The sequence below is a fragment of the Tachypleus tridentatus genome, chromosome 13 (assembly GCF_004210375.1).
Source record: "Tachypleus tridentatus isolate NWPU-2018 chromosome 13, ASM421037v1, whole genome shotgun sequence".
Taxonomy (NCBI): domain Eukaryota; kingdom Metazoa; phylum Arthropoda; class Merostomata; order Xiphosura; family Limulidae; genus Tachypleus; species Tachypleus tridentatus.
Window position 1 is genome coordinate 118,765,832 of NC_134837.1, and position 22,293 is coordinate 118,788,124.

The 22,293-nt window shown below is 35.5% G+C and overlaps 1 protein-coding gene and 1 long non-coding RNA gene across 7 annotated transcripts in view; one reads left to right on the plus strand and one right to left on the minus strand.

Moving 5' to 3' along the window:
- LOC143238923 (uncharacterized) overlaps nt 1–22,293 on the minus strand; it is a 91,820-nt gene that overhangs the window by 53,516 nt on the left and 16,011 nt on the right. For 5 of the 6 annotated variants that reach the window (XR_013020840.1, XM_076479568.1, XM_076479569.1 and 2 more), the window contains exons 1-2: nt 22,117–22,255; nt 21,838–21,878 (exon numbers count right to left, since the gene is read on the minus strand). Coding sequence is in view for 3 of the 6 variants with exons in the window: in XM_076479568.1 (XP_076335683.1) it covers nt 21,838–21,878; nt 22,117–22,191 (116 nt within the window). In the remaining 3 variants the exon portion in view is untranslated. Of the gene's footprint in view, nt 1–21,837; nt 21,879–22,116; nt 22,256–22,293 lie in introns of those variants that run through there. The other variant, XM_076479570.1, reaches the window with a different exon arrangement.
- Nucleotides 1,066–22,132, plus strand: LOC143238924 (uncharacterized). The gene is made up of 3 exons (XR_013020842.1): nt 1,066–5,688; nt 6,286–6,370; nt 21,995–22,132. It is a non-coding gene; the product is annotated as an uncharacterized LOC143238924 (long non-coding RNA).

The window sequence follows — 22,293 nt, forward strand, 5'->3', positions numbered from 1 at the left end:
GAGATGGGCGGTCGATTCACTAGCCTTGAACAGCCGTATCCATTCATGTTCACGTGATTCTAACGTTCTCTTATTAGAAGTATTACAAGCACGTGCACAATTATGTCAATCAATGAGAGCAAACTTCGCCTATTACGAACACAAAATATACGAATACCGTAATTAACTGCAAACAGTTTAAATAATGTATCATTCAAATACATTAGGTACAGTACGGATTGCATCAAACCTCGATATTAAAAAAACAAATAAACCAGGTTAACACATAACAATATTCAATTCAAAATACACACAATAAAAGAAAAACAAATACCACGAAAGTCTATCGTGTATCAATATTGAATAAATGTAGTAATAAACAATAAATCACTAATGTGTTCTATAGAAAATTATTTACACATACCTTACCCGCAACACAAACCCTGGATCTAACAGATTTATCTTAAATATTATTTATGACGTGGCTGGTATGACCCAGTAACTAGGGCACTCAACTCACAACCTGTAGTTCACGGGTTCGAATACCATTACTTAACATGCTCACCCATTCTGTCGTGACGACGTTATAATATGACAGTCAATTAACCTATTCGTTAACGAGAAATAACCCGAGTTGGCGGTGGATGGAACACTAGCTGTCTTTCTTCTAGTGCAGATAATCCTCCGAGTAGCTAAATTCAACAAACAAAAAATATATTTATGACTAAATGGTAAGGGCCTAAGAAAGAAATAAGGCCAGTCGGGCCATGGCCTGACCACGTTTTCATGACATGTATAGCTACAACTCGTCTATTAAAACTTGTTTCTTTACATTCAATACATTATATCCTGTATATACAGTATTTGTATTTAAAATGGTTCAAGATACAATCTCATGGCATTTGATTTTCAAAAGTTTCATCTCCCTCTAGAAACGGCATGCTTTTCACACACGCACATGTCATACTGTTCAGATGTGGCACTTGCATTCTATAGAATGTGCATGCGTGGAAAAAAGTACAGCCAATAACAATACAATTAGGGTAAAGTTACGCAATCCATTCTGTTGATGTACGAACACTGGTAGAAACTTAGGGATCCATCTCGGGGCTTTTCTAAGATTTAGTTATGTTTGTTATAGCATCACGTGGAAGGGAGAAACACGCCTGAAAGCACTATTTTTTTTTCTATTTGTGGATAAACGTAGCTAGATACGACTGCAGAGGGTTAAGCAGTGAATATTGGATAAGTCAAGGATTTCTCAAAACTTTTATGAAAGCACGTTATCCTGCTAGTGATAAGAGGTATGCCACGTGTCTTTCATGTGATTTACAAAACATATAGGGAACGCTCGATACACGTGCGGAACTTTCTGGTACGCAATAAAATGTCTCGAAACGCTATTACGGACTTCTTCGACACGGAAATAATGTAAAGGAAATAGTGACGTCATCAAGTTTATAGAGGAAGTATTACAATACAACGCTATCTACCTGTTCCGATTCATTTATTGGAAGAAAGGGACGTACTAATGGCGTTCCGGATAGGCAGACGATTGTTACTAGAAAATTCCGGAATCTATTATACACGTAGCTAAGGCAACTGTATGAAAATAAGATTAATACAAGCCGTAGTCTCAACGACTGTAGCCTGGGGAAGCGTTAACAAATGGATTTCACACAAAGCATTAAATATTTCATGCAACGTATACAACTCTCGGTTTTGGAAACTTCATCTTCCAAGACAAGTAAACAACATCAGAACAGACTGTCTGGGCTACATATCAGAAAGTCCTTATACTAACAAACTTAAGAATCAACGTCTGTTCGTTGTTGATACAAGTTCAACGAATCACATCAGCAATTTTGTTCGACTTGCATCTCTAAGGCAGATCTCAACTGTATTTATCAGTTTTCTTTAAATGTTTTTATCTCTTTGAACCCTTACACGATAGTTCCCCCTCACCCCTAAATAACAAAAAGTGAAGAAAAAAAATTGCCGAAAGAGTTGCGATGGGCTGTATAAATGAAAGGCATTAATGGGTTTTTTTGTTCGTTGTTTTTAACCGTGTCTCATAGAACGACTCCGAGTAAGTTAAGTACAAAGTTTTATCTCGTAATTCCGTCATTTCTTGACCGATTTGAGATCTAATTAGAGTTTTGGACACAGGAAGTCAAGTCGCTTCGATTGATATATTTGACCACGATAATGCTTTTATAGATTTGCTTCTCCCTAAAAGAATTTAAATTTTAGGGTAGACTGGTAGAGATCCTGATGAATAATAAAATCAAATCGGGTATACAAGCTTGGGATTACTGGGGACACAAAAATATGTAGTAAAAATGGGGATAAAAAAAAGATCTCGTAGATTAATTTACTCTAGTCACGTGTAAAATAGTTTTAAGTGTAGCGGCTATTTAGGATTCTCTCTACTTACTTTTTGTTTGATGGGGAGGTCTTCGATTTGACCAAACATAATTCACTTGAAAAAATGTTAACACGTAAGGAGACATTCAAGACAATATCCAACATCGTATTCTGAAAAATGTTAAAATTTAAACTTAAGCCAGTATATGTGAGCTAAAGGAATCCACGAGTTTACATACAAAACAAGTGAACATCTAAGGTGGTCGGTCCTTCGAACGTCGAAGATTACACTTTAGAAATCTGTGTATCAGAGCTTTCTAATAGCGAATAAATTTTGGAGATTTACTTTAAAATTTACTAAAACATGTAAATTGATTGTTACTTATCCTGGGTTCTGGCGGGTAATTTACAAGGCAGTTCATAGTCAGAACAATAAATACAAATGATTCGTGACAATCAAAAGAACCACAGAGTTATTCTTGTGAACCCTACAAGGTTGAGACTCGTGATCATTGGTTCTCAAACTGAGTCACAGTACAAAACACATTAAAAAAAAAAAAAAGTCAAACCATCTATAACAGACGGATTGCGATTTGAGAAAGCTTAGAAAATCAAAGTGTTACCAGACTTTACTGAAATATATAATAATACAGGGCTCCAGAAAATAGCCCTGGCTACTATTAAGTTGAGAACATTAGGAACCCCTTTTTTTAAAATAGTAACACCCGTGTTATCAGCTCTTTAGAAGGGTATTTCACTGAGTAAGATTTTATTATGTCATTACCTTCATATTTTTATGCTATTTGTAATGCACCGTTTCACGCCTGGTAATTCCTATATACCGACGTGTCATCAACAAGATTGTCACTACGGCAACACCGAGATTTGACCACCCTTCAGTTGAACGTATATTGTATATAAATTTAGTTGAATATAAAATCAAACGGTTTCTCGAAAAAAAACATTTAGTCATACTCAGCTTCGAGAGATACTTTATCCGTTTCCTTACCGACATTTTGTTCAAAAATATAAGAAAAAGATGTAAACGCGCTATTTTCAAATTACAGTAAACTAAAAATATAGAAAGAAGCCCTTTAACGAAATTGTGAATAATTTTTTTTCTCTAAGCCTAACTTTAATGCGTTTCCTTTTAACCATTATCCTCATTCTTCTATTCCATCTCCTTTAAATCTAGGTCACGTGACCTACTGCTTACAGCGCCCCAGTATGCAAATCTCAGGGTCTATGTCGCAAAATCGCGCTCCGTATTTTGGGGCCACGAGAGAGCTATAAAACTGTCGACCAAATATCTAAGATTATATCGAGAACTGGCTGGTAGATGCTGCCTTCCATCTAGTTTTTTTGTGTTTTTTTTCTAAAGTGTTACTCGAAAATATTTCAATTGGTGCGTAAAGAGAACCGTTTACACATAACACTTCTAATTTCAGGTTAGGAACTTAAGACTAAGTTGTCCATATTAGGTCAACTGGTCAGAAGTCATCCTTCCAGCTGTTTCAAGGTGTTAAAAGAATTAAGAACAAAACCAGGATAGGACTTAGTTTCTGCGACAGGGAAGGAATAATTGGACTATACATATGCAAGGACATCAGCTACATGGTAAGACTTCCACAGCCGCTCAGCTAGCCTCCCTCCAGTATCAACATCACAGATCAATAAGAACGGTGGAATATACAATCATTTCACCATGACAACAGCTTACACTCCCTTTTCACATGCCCCTCCCACCGACATTCCTAACGCACTGCGCAAGGCTGAATGATTGGCATGTAAACTTGTATAGGATACGGTTCATTGCTTGACTAATTACTTCTTGATTTGTTGTTGCTGTTGTTTTTACGCAAATAGGAAGTTCATCAAAAACCAGAGAAAGACGATTGTGTTATAGTTTAGAATTAATGAAGTAGAAGTGTTACACAATACGTTACACTAACGTTAACGCACGGAATAATACTGGCGTACTCTCAGTACGTGGTACATGCCGATCTCGTGCACATCGGGGACGGTTCAAAGAACCAGCATGCGCAGCGCTTAACGGCTCGTGCCCCACAGAGTGAAATTACACGCCCAGAAAAGCTCGTTGAAACAAAGACACGGTTTGAAAAGTGACATTAACGAAAGTCTGAGAGTTGAAAATCAATACAAACAAACGTTTCACACACACTTGGGAGAATTTTATCGCAGTGTACTTTACACAAACAATTTAAATCTCAACTATTAGAAAAAGAATTTTCAGCAAGTGTAAAAATAAAGTGTAAAGGCTGGCAAAATTTATATTTTCTACCGCTTACGTCACAGTAACGACATCTGGATAGGTTGATCGCAAAAATTATATCAATCGATCTAAGTTGTATTTCATTTCTGTAAAACCTCTTGTAACTAAAATTATGAAAACAAGTGGCACAAACTCCACACGTCAAGGTCTCCCCCTTCCACCATCTATGACGTCACAGTTCAATAAGCCAAAAGCGACTCTCATGCAGAGCGTATACAGTGGCATCTCTGAGCGAAAGACCAAACAGTTAAATTATCTGTGGATGTAAAAACTGAATATTTTTTCTGCCTGAGCACTAGAAAGGTGACAAATAAAACCCTGAAATATGACCCACTGTGGCTGGACGAACCAATCACAGGCTCATCCAATCAGAGCACTACCAGCTTCTGACATGGTAGAACTACTATGAACAAACTGTCAGAACATATTACATGCGGAAAGCTCTACACCGTCAGCTATGTGTGTGTGTGTGTGTGTACACACACACACACACACAAACACCTGTATGTTTCTCTACAGCCACCGATCTCTTGGGACTAGTCACCAGCCAATTCAGTTTATACGACATATAGAAGAGGATTACTGGCACAGTCTCACATTCGTCTCGTACTTTTTTTTTGTTCTTGTACAACGAAGGAAATTTTAATTTTAAATACATAGCTGTTGTAATACATACAAACGAACCCTAATGTTACCGGATACAATATACCATAAAGGTAAAAAATAATAAATTCGTTTCCAACGCATTAGTCAGAACACATTTTATGATCAGATACGAATGGTAAATTTCCGATGGTTACTTCACTAGCAGTAGTGCACGAAATTCAACGGTAAAGCAGTAAATAAAACAAAAACTAGACTTACAACTATTTATACAAGTATAGAATTATCGTGACGAATGTGTGGCGTATTTAATCAACGTGCGCATACCAGTTTCCGGTTGGCCACTTCCTGTCCATAACAGGATGTGGTGAGCAACACCGCCCGTGTTGTTGACACCAAGTTCGTCTCCAAACCCGGTGGTTCAGTTACAGAATCTGCAATATCAGGTCAGTAAACACCAAAAAAAACCAACTGATTTAAACCGAGACTTTAGACATTTTATAACTATACGGATTGTTTGTACATGGTTTTGTTTGTGATCAACAAGAAAACAATGTTTTCAATGTTGTACGCAACAAAGTAACTTTCTTTTATCTTCATTCTTAACACTTTGAAAATACTAACGAAACAAATGGCATATCTGGCAGTTCTATATTTTAGTTAGCTATCATTGGAATAGAGCCAATCTTACGTGATTCGTGAAGACTAGTAGCGTAAACATTTCTTCACGTGAAAATGTACAAATAATAATTCTACGGTTATTCCAGGTTACTTCACCTTTATATTTTACTGTTGGTGTCAGTTTTATGGTACTTCTGGTGCATATTTCACTGTTGGTGTGTAATTAACGATAATTATGGTGTACATCACACTACTAATGCGTTTTCCCTTTTTGTGCGTGTGTATGTTACTTGTGGTACGTTTCCATATTTTCTTTGTTACTCAGTATTTTCCATTTTTATAGCTGTGTTATATATGGTGAGTTTTCCGGTGTTTTTCCTGCTTACGTTACTTGTGGTTTGATGTCCGTTTTTTCTGTCTAGTGAATAATGCACCGGATTGGTATCAGGAAGATCTAGGATCGGACATAAGATTCAAGCAATACAGATAATAGTCATCAGGATACTGGTAAATAATCAGATTTAGGTTACTAACAACCACAATATCTATTTTTGTTCTTCTAAATGTTCTATTTCCTTTCTCGATTGTTGTTCCATATTTTATCTTCTGTACATTGGAAAAATTCCAGATAAATTTCCCCGATTTTCTCTAATTTTCCCCTTTTTTGGGGGAAGAGGTAAATGTAATAGTGGACAGATCTTGAACAAGGCCGTCACTTTATCGTTGGTCTCAGGGGCGTAGATTTTTTTACACCCGATGGGGGGGAAAAGATTGTTTGTTTTGGAATTTCGCACAAAGCTACTCGAGGGCTATCTGTACTAGCCGTCCCTAATTTAGTAGTGTAAGACTAGAGGGAAGGCAGCTAGTCATCACCACCCACCGCCAACTCTTGGGCTACTCTTTTACCAACGAATAGTGGGATTGACAATCACATTATAACGCCCCCACGGCTGGGAGGGCAAGCATTTTTGACGCGACGCGGATGCGAACCCACGAAGGGGGGAAGAGATGATTTTTGCAAACACTTATGTAGACTGTTCAATTTGCAAATTTGCAATCTTTGATTACGTGAACCTGAAAACTGTAAACATGCAGTCACAGAGCAATCTTGTTGCCATAATACTTGCATGTATACTTAGGCCTACTGATTGTATGCTACTTACGAACTATCGCTTAGATCGGTAAGCTTAGAAGCACGCCTATATTAAAGATGTACATTTCGGCTACTGAAAAAGCCTACATATAGGCCTAATTATGTAATTTGATTGGTAAGAACACGAGAATCACAAGAACAAACACACAATTTGTAGACCTGTGATGCAATAAAACACTTCAACAGACCAAACTGTAGGGGGGGATTGTATTTACCATACCCTCCACCTAAAATGAAGGGGGGATATATCCCACTCATCCCCCAGGATCTACGCCCCTGGTTGGTTTGTACACACGGGAAAATAAGCTAATACGTGTTTTTCACTGAAGTGTTAGCTTCTTAATTCTTTACTTTGTTAGTTTAGCCACAATAGGACTAAAGTTACGTCAGCCGTCCATAATATTTAAGTAACAGAGAGATGAGGATGTTCAACAGCACCCACCGCTAAATGCCGGGTTTCTCTTGCCAGGCCGAATAATGGGATTTGACTCTCAGTCTTAGCTCAACAGGTGTGAAACGCTAACCACTGGTCTGCATTAAGCTCCTAGTTTCTCGAAGTATGGGTGAATATCTGCGGCACTTAAAATTAACCTAGGAGACCTTGGGCAGGGTTAAATTTATCAATCGAAAGGGTCCAACCTTCAGAGTCTAAAACTATAATTACATTTCAACTCGGTCAAGAAAACCTACGAGCAGTTATCCTGAGACTGAGAAAAACAACAAAAGATTGTATAATACCTCTAGTTTAAACACGTGCGTCTGTTGGTCAAATGGCTTCACAACTTAGCCAAAGGCGACAGATTTAAAATATTTTTAACATTATCATTAAATGGAACAGCAGAAAAATAATTTATTGTCATGGCCTAAATAATACAATGCCTGATAAGCGAACCCTTGTCTCAATAAATTTTCTCGAGGCATGTAGAACGAAAGTACACTTATTATTATTATGACGTTTGTCATCAATGGTATGGAACTATCACGGTTCTTAGAAACAAATACTGATAATAAATACTGGAGATAATTACCAAAAACACCAAAATAAATATATCCGTCTGATTTACACTTTCAGAGGTAAATAAAATTCAATTATAAATGCTAATGCAATCATAAATAATTAGTTTTGACATAATTTTAGCTCGTGGAAAATGAGACAAAAAGCGTATTTTAATGTATGGAATAGTTAATAATACAAGTTTAAAATGTTCCATCTTTTTTTATATATCGTATTATCTATTCCCAAACTTCTCCGTGCTGACAAATTACACGTAGTACTATACTAAAGGTCTGTTCATAAAATAAAAATGGGAACGAATTTGCAACTGGAAGACAAATTAAACGTCGAGACAGTTTGTTCTGTTACAATATTCTTAATTATTGACAAATTCACTACTATTCAAAACGTTGGTCTATCTATCGTTCACACTGGAGCTGATATGAAATTTTACCAACGATTTGTTACAAAGATTGAGTCTTCGTGATAAAATGTAATTAGAAACAAATGTATAACGTAAAAACTTTAAGTTATTTAATGCAAGCAAATGTAATTTCCTGCAACAATTTGAAGTAATTTTTAAAAGACTTATTTTGTGTTTTTATGGTGGTTACGAAGTTGGTCAAACTGACAGACTTCATATAAAATTAAGATTGCTAACATAGCACATAAAATATGAAAAATTATGTCTACGGACTAACACCGCTATAAACCTGGTTTCGATACCTGTGGTAGGCAGATAACCTATTGTGCAGATTTATACTTCTTTATATATATATATATATGAAATTTATTTCGCAGGTTTAGAGTTTATACAAAATAATTTGTTTAGAATTAAGCACAAAGCTACACAATAGGCTATCTGTGCTTTGTCCACTAGGGGTATCTAAACCCGGTTTCTAGAGGTGTGAGTCCGCATACGTGCCACTGGGGAAGGGGGGGGCTGTATAAAAGATCTTAATTTTTAAGAAAGAGAAAAATGCTTTTAATCTTAATATAAAAACCGCTTAACACTAGGAACAGTGACTGCTTTGACTCTATATATTAAAACAAAGTTTTAGGAAAAAATACCTTCTTAGATATTCTGGTTACTATCTGTATAAAATAGTTATAATGTTTATTGAAAGCGTATGAGTGATCCGGCCTGGCCAGGTGGTTAAGGCGCTCGACTTTTAATCTGGGGGTCGCGGGTTCGAATCCCCGTCACACTAAACATGCTCGTCCTTTCAGCCGTGGGGCATTATAATGAAACGGTGAATCGCACTATTTGTTGGTACAGGCATGCCAATAACATTTATGAAAAAAAGAGGAAAAGTTATATAGCCTGGTGCCAGAGGAGCCACAGCGCGGCACAGCCGCGCCTGACTAGGGGGTCCGGGGGAATTTCCAAGGAAATTTAAAAAAAATGGATGCTATTTGGTGTGATTTGGTGCAATCTGGGACATAATGTCTTTATGTTTTTTGACATTGCAATGTTGGAAAAGTACACAATATATATCATAAAATAACAAAAGGAAATTAAAAGACTAAATCAAACTAATAAAAACTATAACTTTCATTTACAGTTTTTAGCAGATTGATTTATTCTTTAATTTGCATTCATTTTAGAAGATATATCAAAATATCTAAAATTAACAAATAAAATAAAAAGTAAATAAATGAAATTTAAGATTGTTTATTTGCTATTTATTCAGTTTAATTTTTTTCTAAATCAAAATATATTAGTAATATGAGTTAATAAAGCCAAAATAACTCAGTAAATATTTCAAATACAAATCATTTCATTATTATCCTTTTTGTCATCAATAACATCATCATCATCAACTACTGGTATGCTGCCAATTAAATGTTTTACAGTCATTGCCAATAACTACTTCTCTGCTGCATATATTCCACACAATTTTCAAATCACATAAAATTACTCTTTTGACTAATCATGACCACCTACAGTTCAAATTGTTCATCTATGCAATCTTGTCATTATACTACTGGTACCTTAATGTCAGTGAATTTTCCATTCTTTCACAAATTAACAATACAAACTAAAACAGCATATGAAGGAAAGCTATGACATTGCTTAAAAATTCAACTACTGATATGGTTCAATATTAAACTACTGATATCAGTGATATGCCTCAGAAATTAAATTTTGTACAGTCACTGACATCAACAACTACTGCTCTGCTGCATGTATTCCATTAAAATTTCAAATTACTTAAAATTACTCTACATGACTACCTACAGTAAAACTTGTTCATCTATACAATCTTGTCAGTAAATTACTGGTACCTCAATATCAGTATATTTTTCATTCTTTCACAATACAAACTGAAACAGCAAATCAAGGAAAGCTTTGACATTGCTTCAAAATAAAATTAATGATATGCTTTAAAATAAACCACTGGCACTGTATGCTGCAGATAATAAAATGTTTTTCAGTCACTGATATCAACTTCTGCTCTGCTGCATAAATTACAGTCAAATTTCAAATCACTTAATTTCCTTTAATCAATCTTGGCTACTTTCCTCTTTTTCGAGATAAGGGTTTCAAGTGCTCTCTTCCGAGCTTTTTTCTCTCCTTCTCTGAATGGGCAGCTCTCTGTGCCTCTGCGGCTTTCTGGACTTTTTCTTTAGCCAAGGTGGCTGGGCCAGATTTCACAGAACCATAGGCCATAAGCCTTTCTGCCCTTTTCTTCTGATTCTCCCTCAGCTTTGAGGTATACTTTGAAGCTGCTGATCTAATGTCCTTACACATTCTCTTGTCTACAGGATCAAAATGAACATCTTTCCTTTATAACATTTCAATCGCTGTTGTTTCTTTGGAGCGTAGAGAATATTTTATCGTCTGGTATGCACACGATACCAACCACGAGACCTGCAACGAGACAAAACGAGACTGCCTCCAAGATGGCGGTCAGATTTTTTTTTTCTGCAATAAACATTGAAAAAATACGATTTCTCCTCAAAAACCACCTACCCGGCCCCCAAATCGCTCATATTTTCTCCTCGAATTTACACGAATCTCGTGGATGATCGTTGGCCGTTTGAAAACCGCGGAAATCCGCGTTTCAGCGGAAAAATGGCACGCATGTTGGTAAAAGGGTAGCCCAAGAGTTGATGGTGGGTGGTAATAACTAGCTGCCTTCCCTTTAGTCTTACACTGCAAAATTAGGGACGGCTAGCGCCGTGTAACTTTGCGCGAAATTCAAAACAAATCAAACCAAAGCGTATGAAATTCCATGAATATACATAAATCGTATCACCACACTAAAATCCCACAGAGCAAGCACATCATTTTATTATACATACAAGAACCATTCTGTCGTGTACCTGCAAGGATTTTCGTCTATACACACATGTAACAACACATTACATCAAAAGAATCACGTTGAACAATTTCAACACGATAACCAATACTTCGGACGAGAATGGAAATATACTTTAAAAAAAACAAACATGTTTGATCTCTTCGTCCAGTAACGGGTCAAACTTTCTTTTAGCCTAACCAAGGTCAACTGGACATTTAAATCACCATCTGTTACTCTCCATTACTGTTTAGTCAAACAGTACGCCTCGCGCGCATTTATTATTTTATTAATGACCAATCTGCTTACAGCAACCTAAAAATGTTAAGTTTTTTGTACTACTTAAAAAAAAACGGTTCCGGTAAGGGCTGTTGCAAACCCTGCCCAAAACAGACCAAATTTCAGTGGCGTCATACTATCTAATTAAACTAAACAATGTCATATTAATATAGTTCTGATACATTCCTTTTCACCACAACTTTATACTGATTGCGGTTGTTACTTGACTTGATGATTTGCACGTTCAAAAATCTTAATACGACGTACTCAAATCGTACATCTTGATAAATATTGCACACGTATGCGTAACTAACACAAAACTAAACCCCTTTATTTTTATCGTAACACCGTACATAATTTGAACTGATCGTGCTAAGGTGCAACATGTATATTGTCGACCAATACGATTTATACAGTGTATGACTTATTGCAACAGTCTTTTGTGACTGAACATTTATTTGACTATACGCGCTAGTCACTACTATTAAATGTTACCCTTCCTACACCCTTGTGCAAATTACTTGAAAAATTTGGTCATTTTACAATATTTTTAGCATGGCGGTCGGTGTAGACTCGCTGGACCCGCTGATTTCCTTTAATAGTCATTTTTCATACAGACGGCGTCATTAGCTGTGTTTTGCAGTACAGTCGATCTATATTTGGGATATATGACGAAATTTTGTGGAATATTACGTCATTCGAAATTGCGTTAGAAGGGCTTGCCCTTATAATTGAAGAGACCAGTCAAAAAACAACTTCTTACCAACTCAATGAAGGAAAAACGGTATCAATGGGGTCTGAAATACAATAACTGGACGCAAGAACAATGGAGGAAGGTGTTATTCAGTGATGAGACTCATTTCTTCGTACAGGATCAAAGTCTGCATGTTCGCAGATCTCCAGATGAGAAACTTCGCGAATCTCACCATCAGTCAGTTCGTAAAACATCCCTTGAAGAAGATGTTTTGGGGCTTTTTTAGCTACTATGGCGTCGAAAGCTTACATATCGTAGAAGGTATGATGCGAGGACGACAGTACTTCGAAGTTTTGCAGAGAAGAGTCGTTCCAGAATTGAAAAAGAGATTTCCAGATGGATCTGGCATTTTTCAGCAAGATCTAGCTCCGTGCTACACATCGAAACTTGAAGAATTTTATGACTACAACACGAATAAAGGTACTGGACTGGCCTGGAAACTCTCAAGACTTAAATCCTATTGAAAATATTTGAACGATTTGTAAAGAAAGACTTCGGGAAAAGACTGTACTACGAAAGATAAGCTAATTGAGGCCATAATTGATGTGTGTTACCGTGATCCAAATATTAGTAAAGATTGCAGTCAACTCGTGGACTCGATGCTAAAGCGGATTAATGATCTTCTGAAAAATAAAAGCGGTCATATCATGTATTAATTTGTATTTTTTGGATTCTCAGAAATAAAACGCAAAAAAAATGAAAACATCGTAGTTTTCCGTCGTGTTTCAATTAATTTGCACAAGGGTGTACGATAATATTTATGTCTATCAGCGCACTGACCTAATAAATCATCAACCATTGTCCAGAGCCGTTCAGAAACCTCGGTACTGAAACTAACCAATAGCCAGATAAGCAGACAGGTTTATGTTCTTTCTGTAATTTAAAAGCTTTTTGCTTTTTATATTCACACGAAGCAACACAACGGACACTAGTGCTAGCCGTCCGTAATCCTAAATTCACGGAACAGATGACTGTTAGCCAAGAGCACCCATCGTCAACATCCTAATTGATTAATGCAGTAACTCTCACAGAGCACCCACTACCAGCGATGGGGAGCGCAATTTTAATGAACGAAACGCTAGCCAAGGACATCGAATTCACAATCTTCCACACCAACCACTGGTGGTTACACCTGGTCACACACACACACACAACGGTTGTATTAATACACAGTTTAACTTTACGAGACAAACATCACTAACATTCGTGTGGATCATCAGTGATGTCGAGAAAACCCACTTGTAGAGAAATAAATATATATGTAAAAACGGCTCGTGTTTACATATATACGTGTGGATCATGAACTGTAGTATAAAAAATATTAAAGTTTGATAAAGAATATATCTACTATCCCCCCAGTGCATGTTTTTAGTCAAAGTATTATTTGGCGTCGGTAAGTTAGCATTTGGATTAATCTAGTTGGTTAAATCTCCTAAGGTATTACCGGGATTAGCTCCCCCCAAAAACATTAACTGCACAAAAAATTATTTATCCATTATAAATGAAAATAGGTTATCTAACTACATATCTCTAGTGGGTTTATCTATTTCTGTTCTGTGTAGATAACTTGCTTAGTATGTGTTTTCGTACAGCAAAACCAGATCGGGCTGTCTACTGTCTCCACCGAGAGCAATCGAACCCCGGATTTTTAGCGTTGTAAATTCGAACTTACCTCTGTGTTACCGACCTTGCTTTGAGCAGAAGTTAATATTTTAAAAGTCAAAAATTGAACGTTCACCTCGTCACTGTAAAAAAATAAAATAAAAAAATGACAAGATAGAAACATTTTTAAAGACTTCTGTATTAAGTACAAAGAGCTATTCAACTTCGTAGTACGTCAAGGTGAGCAGATAATAATTCGATTTGCATGCATAAGAAACGGAGATACACAACCTTGTAGGGTAGGTCTATGACCCCAGCACCTTCAAGGTCATCTCTATTCGCACCAGAGCACGCTCGTAGGGTGATTTAAAGACGCCGAGATTATAAGAAGACAATATATTACATATATTTTTAACATTCGCAGTACTAGACGGGTTTAAAAATAACATTCTGTCTTCAGAGTCGCGTTTGTGTTTTTCTTTTGCTATACACGATATGTCCCATGTTTAATATTATTTACAATATTGCAAACCTGTGTATAAGCATATTGCACGACTTAAACAAGTACTTCTCACTGGAGGACGGTTTGTGAAATCTAACTAATGATTTAATAAGAAGCTTCTAGAAGTACATGATATAATAGAGAACAAAATTACCATCTGTAATAACCGGAATACAAAGATCCGTCATTTGGATACCTAAGTCTAACTGTTACCGTTATTTTTAATCTGATAATCTTTTGTTTAATGTTCGTTCTTAAATGCAAACCGATACAACAGGCTATTTAACTTGTGTCATTGGGAAGTGGGGAAGGCACCACTTAAATAGTTATTGTGAATGAACGAGAAAATACAAACCACACTCAGTCGGTGGGTAAAAAACATTCATGAAGCTAATTGGATTTAAACACTCGCGCAGATGCTGCATTTTAGAATTCTCGCGCAAAGCTACAAATGGCTGGCTATCTGAACATTAACCATCCCTAATTTTGATTGCTTTGAATTCCGCGCAAAGCTACACGAGGACTACCTTCGCTAGTCGTCCCTAATTTTGTAAGACTAGAGGTAAGACAGCTAGTCATCACCACTCACCGCCAACTCTTGGGCTACTCTTTTACCAACGAATAGTGCAATTGACCGTCACACTATAACATCCCCACGGCTGAAAGGGCGAGCATGTTTGGTGTGACGGAGATTCGAGCTCGTGACCCTTAGGTTACGAGTCGAGTGGCCTTAACCACCTGGCCATGCCGGGCCCCCTAATTTTGTACTAACAAACAAAATTTTTGAACGCTCGTGACATTCTGCACGCGATTCGCGATCGAATTTCCATATTATATATATATATATATAATAAAAACTGTCAACTTTTTTGTCTGTTATTGTTTAAAGGCTAACCCTTGAATTCAGGGTTCGAGCATGCTCACTTCTAGGCTGCACCATTTACTGTATTCTAACGAGTTAGGAGAAACAGCTACTTGGCAACACACTTGGGTGCTGACTACAACTATTTAACGCATCAACAGTTTAAAACTGAATATTTTGTGATTCCGCATTTATCGAAAAACCCAGGTCTGTAGTTCCATAAACCAAGGGCAATGAGTGCTTTCTAGGTCAAAGGTAATTCGTTTATCAGTCGATATTGTAGTTCTGCCGCATTACAATGATTAAAAATAAAAGGCGTTCCATAGTCCAAGCGTCCATGTCATGTCTGTATGGAACAGTCGCGGCTTTCAACCCCGTGTCAATGTCACAAAATTGCACAATAATAATAATAAAACATCGTAAAGACAAATTAATTCAGTGACAAATTTAATAATAAATTGAGCTAACACTATTTTGTTTACGAAACATCAAAATAACTTAATCCGTTAAAATCCAGGTTTGCTTGAGATACATGTAGAATTTTACTCGTTTGATAATGGCGACGAAACAGCGGCTTCAGTTAGAACTGTTAGAGATTCGTATTGATCCAAAATTGAGTCTGGCCCCGTAAAATGTATATCCTATGTACACGAAAACCAACCGAGACTTTACACAACAGCCTTGGCCCAGATGACAGTACTTCCGGTAGAAAAGATCTCGCATCCATTTAATCTATATTTATCTATTCACACTGTTAACATACGCGTATGTTAGACTGCGTGATAAATATACACGGCACGACCATCCCTGTCTAAAAACAGAAATTCTTCAAAAGGGCAGTTGATTAATTAACACAATACACGGTTTTGTGTACCATGTTATTTTGGGGTCTGCGCAACTGTATCAAATAGGAAGCAATTCAGGAATTCGACCTACGATTTAAATTAAGTGAATGCCATCCGCCCACACTTCTACTTAAAGACAAATGTAATACCAACTTATAGAAACAAGACTGTAGGTGGCATATTAACAATAAAATGAGATTTAGGTAAATATTTATCAAATTATCGTGATATAGCGAAAATACTTCATAGTTTTTCCGTTTGGTTCCCACTAATTAACTCCTATAATTTCACGCTAGACGTCGCCACCTAGATCATGCTGGCAACAAGTAAATATTGTTTTACCCATTTAATCCCATAAACAGCGTTCCATGGCTCGTCACTTGTGCGAAAGCCAAACGATAACAGTTGAACTTACGAATAAGGGGTGGGGACGAATGTCACCCTCTTAGTATCAGTGCAAGAATAGCGAAGGGGTTAATGGCCTTAACAAACATCAACACTGCAAACCAGAAGGACGCTAGATTACTTGATCACGTGATGCACGTAGGAAAACGTTAACTATAAACATCAGCTCGTCGTAGGGTTTTCAGTAAGAAGTGATGTTTCAAATGTCTTATTTACTTAACTGGAGAAGAAAAAACATTAACACTTTTTTTTTTAAATCATAGTGTATTCCCCCACCCATGCCTTCAGCTCTGAACTCCCTATCATCGTAGTTGGTAATAATACATTTAACGTGCGTAATGTAATGCGACTCTTCTTAAACTTTTGTCATCCATGTCCAGAGCTGACAAGAGAAATGGGGAGGGAGGTCTCTTGAGGGGTCCTGGAGTAGAATATTCCAGAGCTAAATAGAAATGCATACCACTTAAAATGGATACTGCCTTTTGATGAATTAACGAAGACATTTGTCACTCAAATGTCTGTCGCAGAAACTCAGCAAAAATTAATAAACAGAATGAAAGGGGGACAGCGAATTACTTTTGGAAACACTGCACAACAGCAATTTTTTACTTCTCTGTATACTATTTGTTTGTTTGTATTTTTTTAATTTAGCGCAAAGCTACATGTTCTTAATTTAGCAGTTTAAGACTAGAGGGAACGCAGTCAGTCATCACCAACCACCGCCAACTCTTTTACCAACTAATAGTGTGATTGATTGTTACATTATAATGCCCCTACGGCTGAAAGGGCGGGAAATGTTTGGTGCTATGGGGATTTGAACCCTAGACCATTAGATTACGAGTCGAACGCCTAACCACCTGACCAGGACTAGCTAGGCCTCTCCATATACTAATTTGTTTTTCCTTTTAATTATTTTATTGTCTAAACATAATTTTACTTTAACCGCACCCTATCTTATCAGTTAGTTGGTTACGTTGTATCTCTTCACTTTTTATTCTATATTCTCACTTAACTACCCCAGAATTTGATGACAGATTGTTTATCAGAAACATGATTATACGTTTAACTTCACCCCGTACCATCTTTGAGATACGCCTACTGTGTACTGAGATTCTAATGTTAGGAGTATTTTCAGATAAAACAAGTAATATTATTTAAAAAAAAAACGAATAAAAATAATACGTTTTGAAGCAAGAAGTAGATCGAATAACAAATCCTCTCCTATACATATTACATCATCATACGTTTTATTAAGTTTCTACTTATTTTCACAATGTGTACAATAGACATGTCCCTATCCCCAACGTAAATACATATTCTTTAAATGAAATGTTTGTTAAATGTCATAAAACAAACAATTATGAATCAAACCACTGTTTCAATCACGCTCAACAAAAAATACTAAAGCCATTCTTTAATATCTTAATGGAACAAAATTATAATTATATTGATTAAGAACGCCCTCTTTTGTCACACGCGTTAAGTGATTTTTGTAAGACTAATTTTGTACATTTAATAAATAAAAAACAAAACAAAAATGTAAACAATGAAGACAATCAACATTAATGTAAATAACTGAAAAGTTTTGAACACGCCGATTAAATAAGCTTTATAATAACTTAAGGTAATTGTATAATTAGGTAATTGATTAAAAAACGTAACAGTTAATCAAATTACACAATAAACTGTGTAGAGGAACATAATGCTGTAAATCAATATGACTAAAAAAAAGTAATTAGAACGCACTAATTAGGCCATCAAATACTCGTGTGATATTATCGAAACTTTCGCCCGTAACCCCAAAAGCCTCATAAAGTACAACAGAAGTGGGAGATTTAGGTAGTCTTAAACCCATATATAAACAATGCAAAATAAACCTTCAAAAGTTATACCTTATTGTTATTAATGATAATCATAAATGCCAATATTGAAAACTATACTAACGCGATGATTAAAGCCATTATTTCACAAATCCTATACTACGTATTCATGAATAGAAATCACAATACACGTATATTATTATTATATATATATATATATATATGTGTGTGTGTGTGTATAATATGCAACAAATATAATTTTTAAACCAGTTTAAAACTAAAACACCAAAACCAATTAGACTTAAAGTCCTAATAAAATAATTAGTACTGTCGAAACTTCAACATTCGTGACGTATTACAAATCAAACAGCTATTTAAAGTTTGTGTTCACGTACTGAAAACCCTGACATAAAAACATACAACCATAATAAACCTCCAAATTAACTTCACTTGGCGTTCCTTCACCACCAACTTTTACAAAGTGTCCCGCTTGTTTATTATTCTGGACACGGTAATATTAATATTCTACGTTAAAATAGTTATTACACAACAGAGACTATACCACTTGGCTATTACCTTATATAACATTCAAACAAGTTTAACTATAATCTATCCTCCACACAATCTGTTACTAATGTGTTTGTAATGTTTCTAAATTTGTTGCGAGGTAAGATATCTCCGATTTTACACGAGAACAGAAAGAACGACAACAGTGACGTAACAATGCTTTCCACTTCTTATAGCACGCACTGCCACGCCCCCAATGGATTATTGACAGAACTAAAGTATTAAAGAAAGGATTGTCAGAATATAACCTCTATTTTACACTAATTTGTAAGCATGTAGTTTCCGTCGCTGTTGTTAAAATAAATTATATTATTATGATAACGAACTACCTTAAAACTATTTTTCTTCTATAAGGGTGAGTATAGCACAGTTGTTGTATGGGGCCTCCAACAATAAAAACAATCCACAACGTGACCAATTGCTTCTATACAACCAAGATGTTCTTGGAGAAATGTTAGTACTTTTCATTATGTGCCCTACACCGGTAAACATTTTACTTTCGTAATAATTTAAAATAAAAAAAAGCAAAACAAATACTGAGGAAAAGCCTACTATACTCGAGAAAATTACAGGTTTATAAAGCCCTCTAGTGAACCATACGTGAATGTACTAAGCTTGTACCATCACATGAGGAAGCTGAGCCAACGCCCCCTTTACTAATCTAACTCAACACTTAATTGTAGCCAATAGTCGCCGAGTTAATACGAATTTGATGGCTAACGATAAGTCGTTCACCATACGTAAGGGATATATGTAAATAACACTACAATAACCTATACTTTTTCACCCCTTTCACTGTTTTAAAAAATAACTAGACAAATATAAGTACATAAACATACACAAAATAGTTATACGTACAACTGGTAGACAAACACCTTAAGGTAACAAAAAATGAGTGGTGATAAATTATTGGATCATTTACTTTATAAAATTCAAACCTGTAAATTGTTTATTAAAAATTTTATTATCCAAACATATTCTTCTAGTTATATGCATTTATTTTATAACCATAAATACTTTGAACAATTTGATATCACAATTAATGCTTCCCTTCACAAACAGTGTAAATAAAACAAGCCAACTACAACAATCAGCCTGTTCTGTAGAACATTAAGTTTCTTAACAGTTGAGATAGTTATGTACACTGTCCAAATTTTAATTCAGTCAGGACATCTTCATACCAAACATACAAAGGGTCACTCAGATCTGACCATACATACCCAGCATTGCTTCAGACAAAATAACTGGCTTACATTTCAAGATACTTTTTAAATTACTGAAATGTGCTAACTGCTACTACTGCTAATAGAAATATATTCTATGGCCATCATGTTAGAAAAATGAAGCTGTCTCAGGTAGAGATTAGCTTGTGTTTTCTCACTGAATTAGTTTCAGAATATTCCAAGACCTCATTAATAGTTTGTAAACTTAAAAGGTTACATATAACCATTGTATCCTCAAGAAAAAATAAGGGACCTTAACTTATGTTCATAAGGTAACCCTTTCATTCTCAAAATCATTCCAGTAACAATCTTCTTAACTCTTTCTAATAAATCAATACCCTTTCTAGGACAAAAACACCAGAACTACATCCAGTTTTTCAGGTGATGTGTAACTCGTGATTTGTATAGAGATAATTACATCCTTTGGATTGGACTCAACCAATCAATTGCATAACTAAATCTGAAATATTATTAGTTTTACTATGAGCAACAGACAACTGCCTCCATGATTTCCATGACTTATTCACCACTGTACTAAAATATTTTTCTCCAGTCATGCTAGTTTGTGGGCTACCATTTTTTAAACATGTAATATCACATTATTAGTATAAATATAACTTAACTTTAATAGAAGGGTAAATAATATGATTCTACAAGTATTACTGGCCATGGTCAACAATATAAGCAGATAATTCAAAAATCATTGTCATTATTAATCTTAGTGAAATGTCATCAGTGTTGATTCACAGGGAATAACTTGTATCAAAGATAAAATTTTAATAGGACCTAAAATTGGGCTAAAAGAATTTTATTAGGGGGGTGGGGGTCATGTAGGAGTGATTTGATAATTTTTGTTGTTTTTTTATATACACAAAATCCAATGATATATGGCTTGGAAGGGATCTCTTCAATAAGATATGGAATAAATCAACCACATAAAAAATTTTAATGTCATCAGATGTTTCAATTTTCCTTTATCCCTTAGAATACAAAATGTCTATTTGTGAAATAATTAACTTGTACATTTTTTATGTAAATAATCTTCTAACCATAATGCATCTCACAAGACGTGTGGACCATAACAAAAACTTAGTACTGGTAGGTAACGTACTGGTTTAACACTTCTTTAAAATGTAGGTTTGGCCAACATAAATGTTACTTAAAGTTAAGCATTCAGTTAAATAAAAAAACAAGTTACTTGCTAATGTCAATGTTTGACATCGACACTAACAATTATAGCTATTATTAAAAAGTTTAACTTTATTTACATTTTAGTGTGTAATCGAATCCAAATAACATTCCTAACACTAATAGTAATAACAGTGAATAAATAATAGTATATAAATGAAATGGAACAACTAACACTAAAATCACTAATAAATAAAATATATTTACAAATTAGTAATTCCAGCTCTAGTATTAATAATACAATATAATATACTACATTACTTAAAATATTATATTTTGTAACAGTAACGCTAGCAAAACCATATACAGTTTAAAATTTAAATCGGTTTAACGTTAAAAATATTTTAACGTTAGGCGTTGCGCCAGTTAGGCCCGTTGATTGATGCGTAAGGAGAAAGGTCAGTGGAGCCAAAACTGGAATGTCGTGTATAAAACAAAACATTTCAGGGGGCAGTCAACTAATTCATCCACTTACCTAATGGTTTCCACAATCTCAACAGCACCGTCGTTCTTATCCTACAACGAAAAACATAAAAATGAAACATCAATTGGGTATTCAAAGTCATTGATACAAAATATTTAACGTTATAAGATAAAAATGAGAAAATAATGATGAGTTATTTCTTTGGTAGATTTTGTAAACTAAATAGACGACGTTTACTCGGGTTTGGATCGATACCTAACCCCATCAAGACTACGAATCTTGGACTCGATGAGCACGCGTAGAACAGACTACAATGATGTATGAACTTACTGATGATGACAAAGGCCAATGGTAGATTGCCGGTTCTGCACCAGCGGGGCTGTGTAAAATTAACTGCTGGGCCATTATCTTTCACTCTAAACAATCAAAACCACTAAGACCAGATATCTTCTAACTACAATCTTCATATATTCCTCATTTTACCACGAAACAAGGAACCACAGAAGC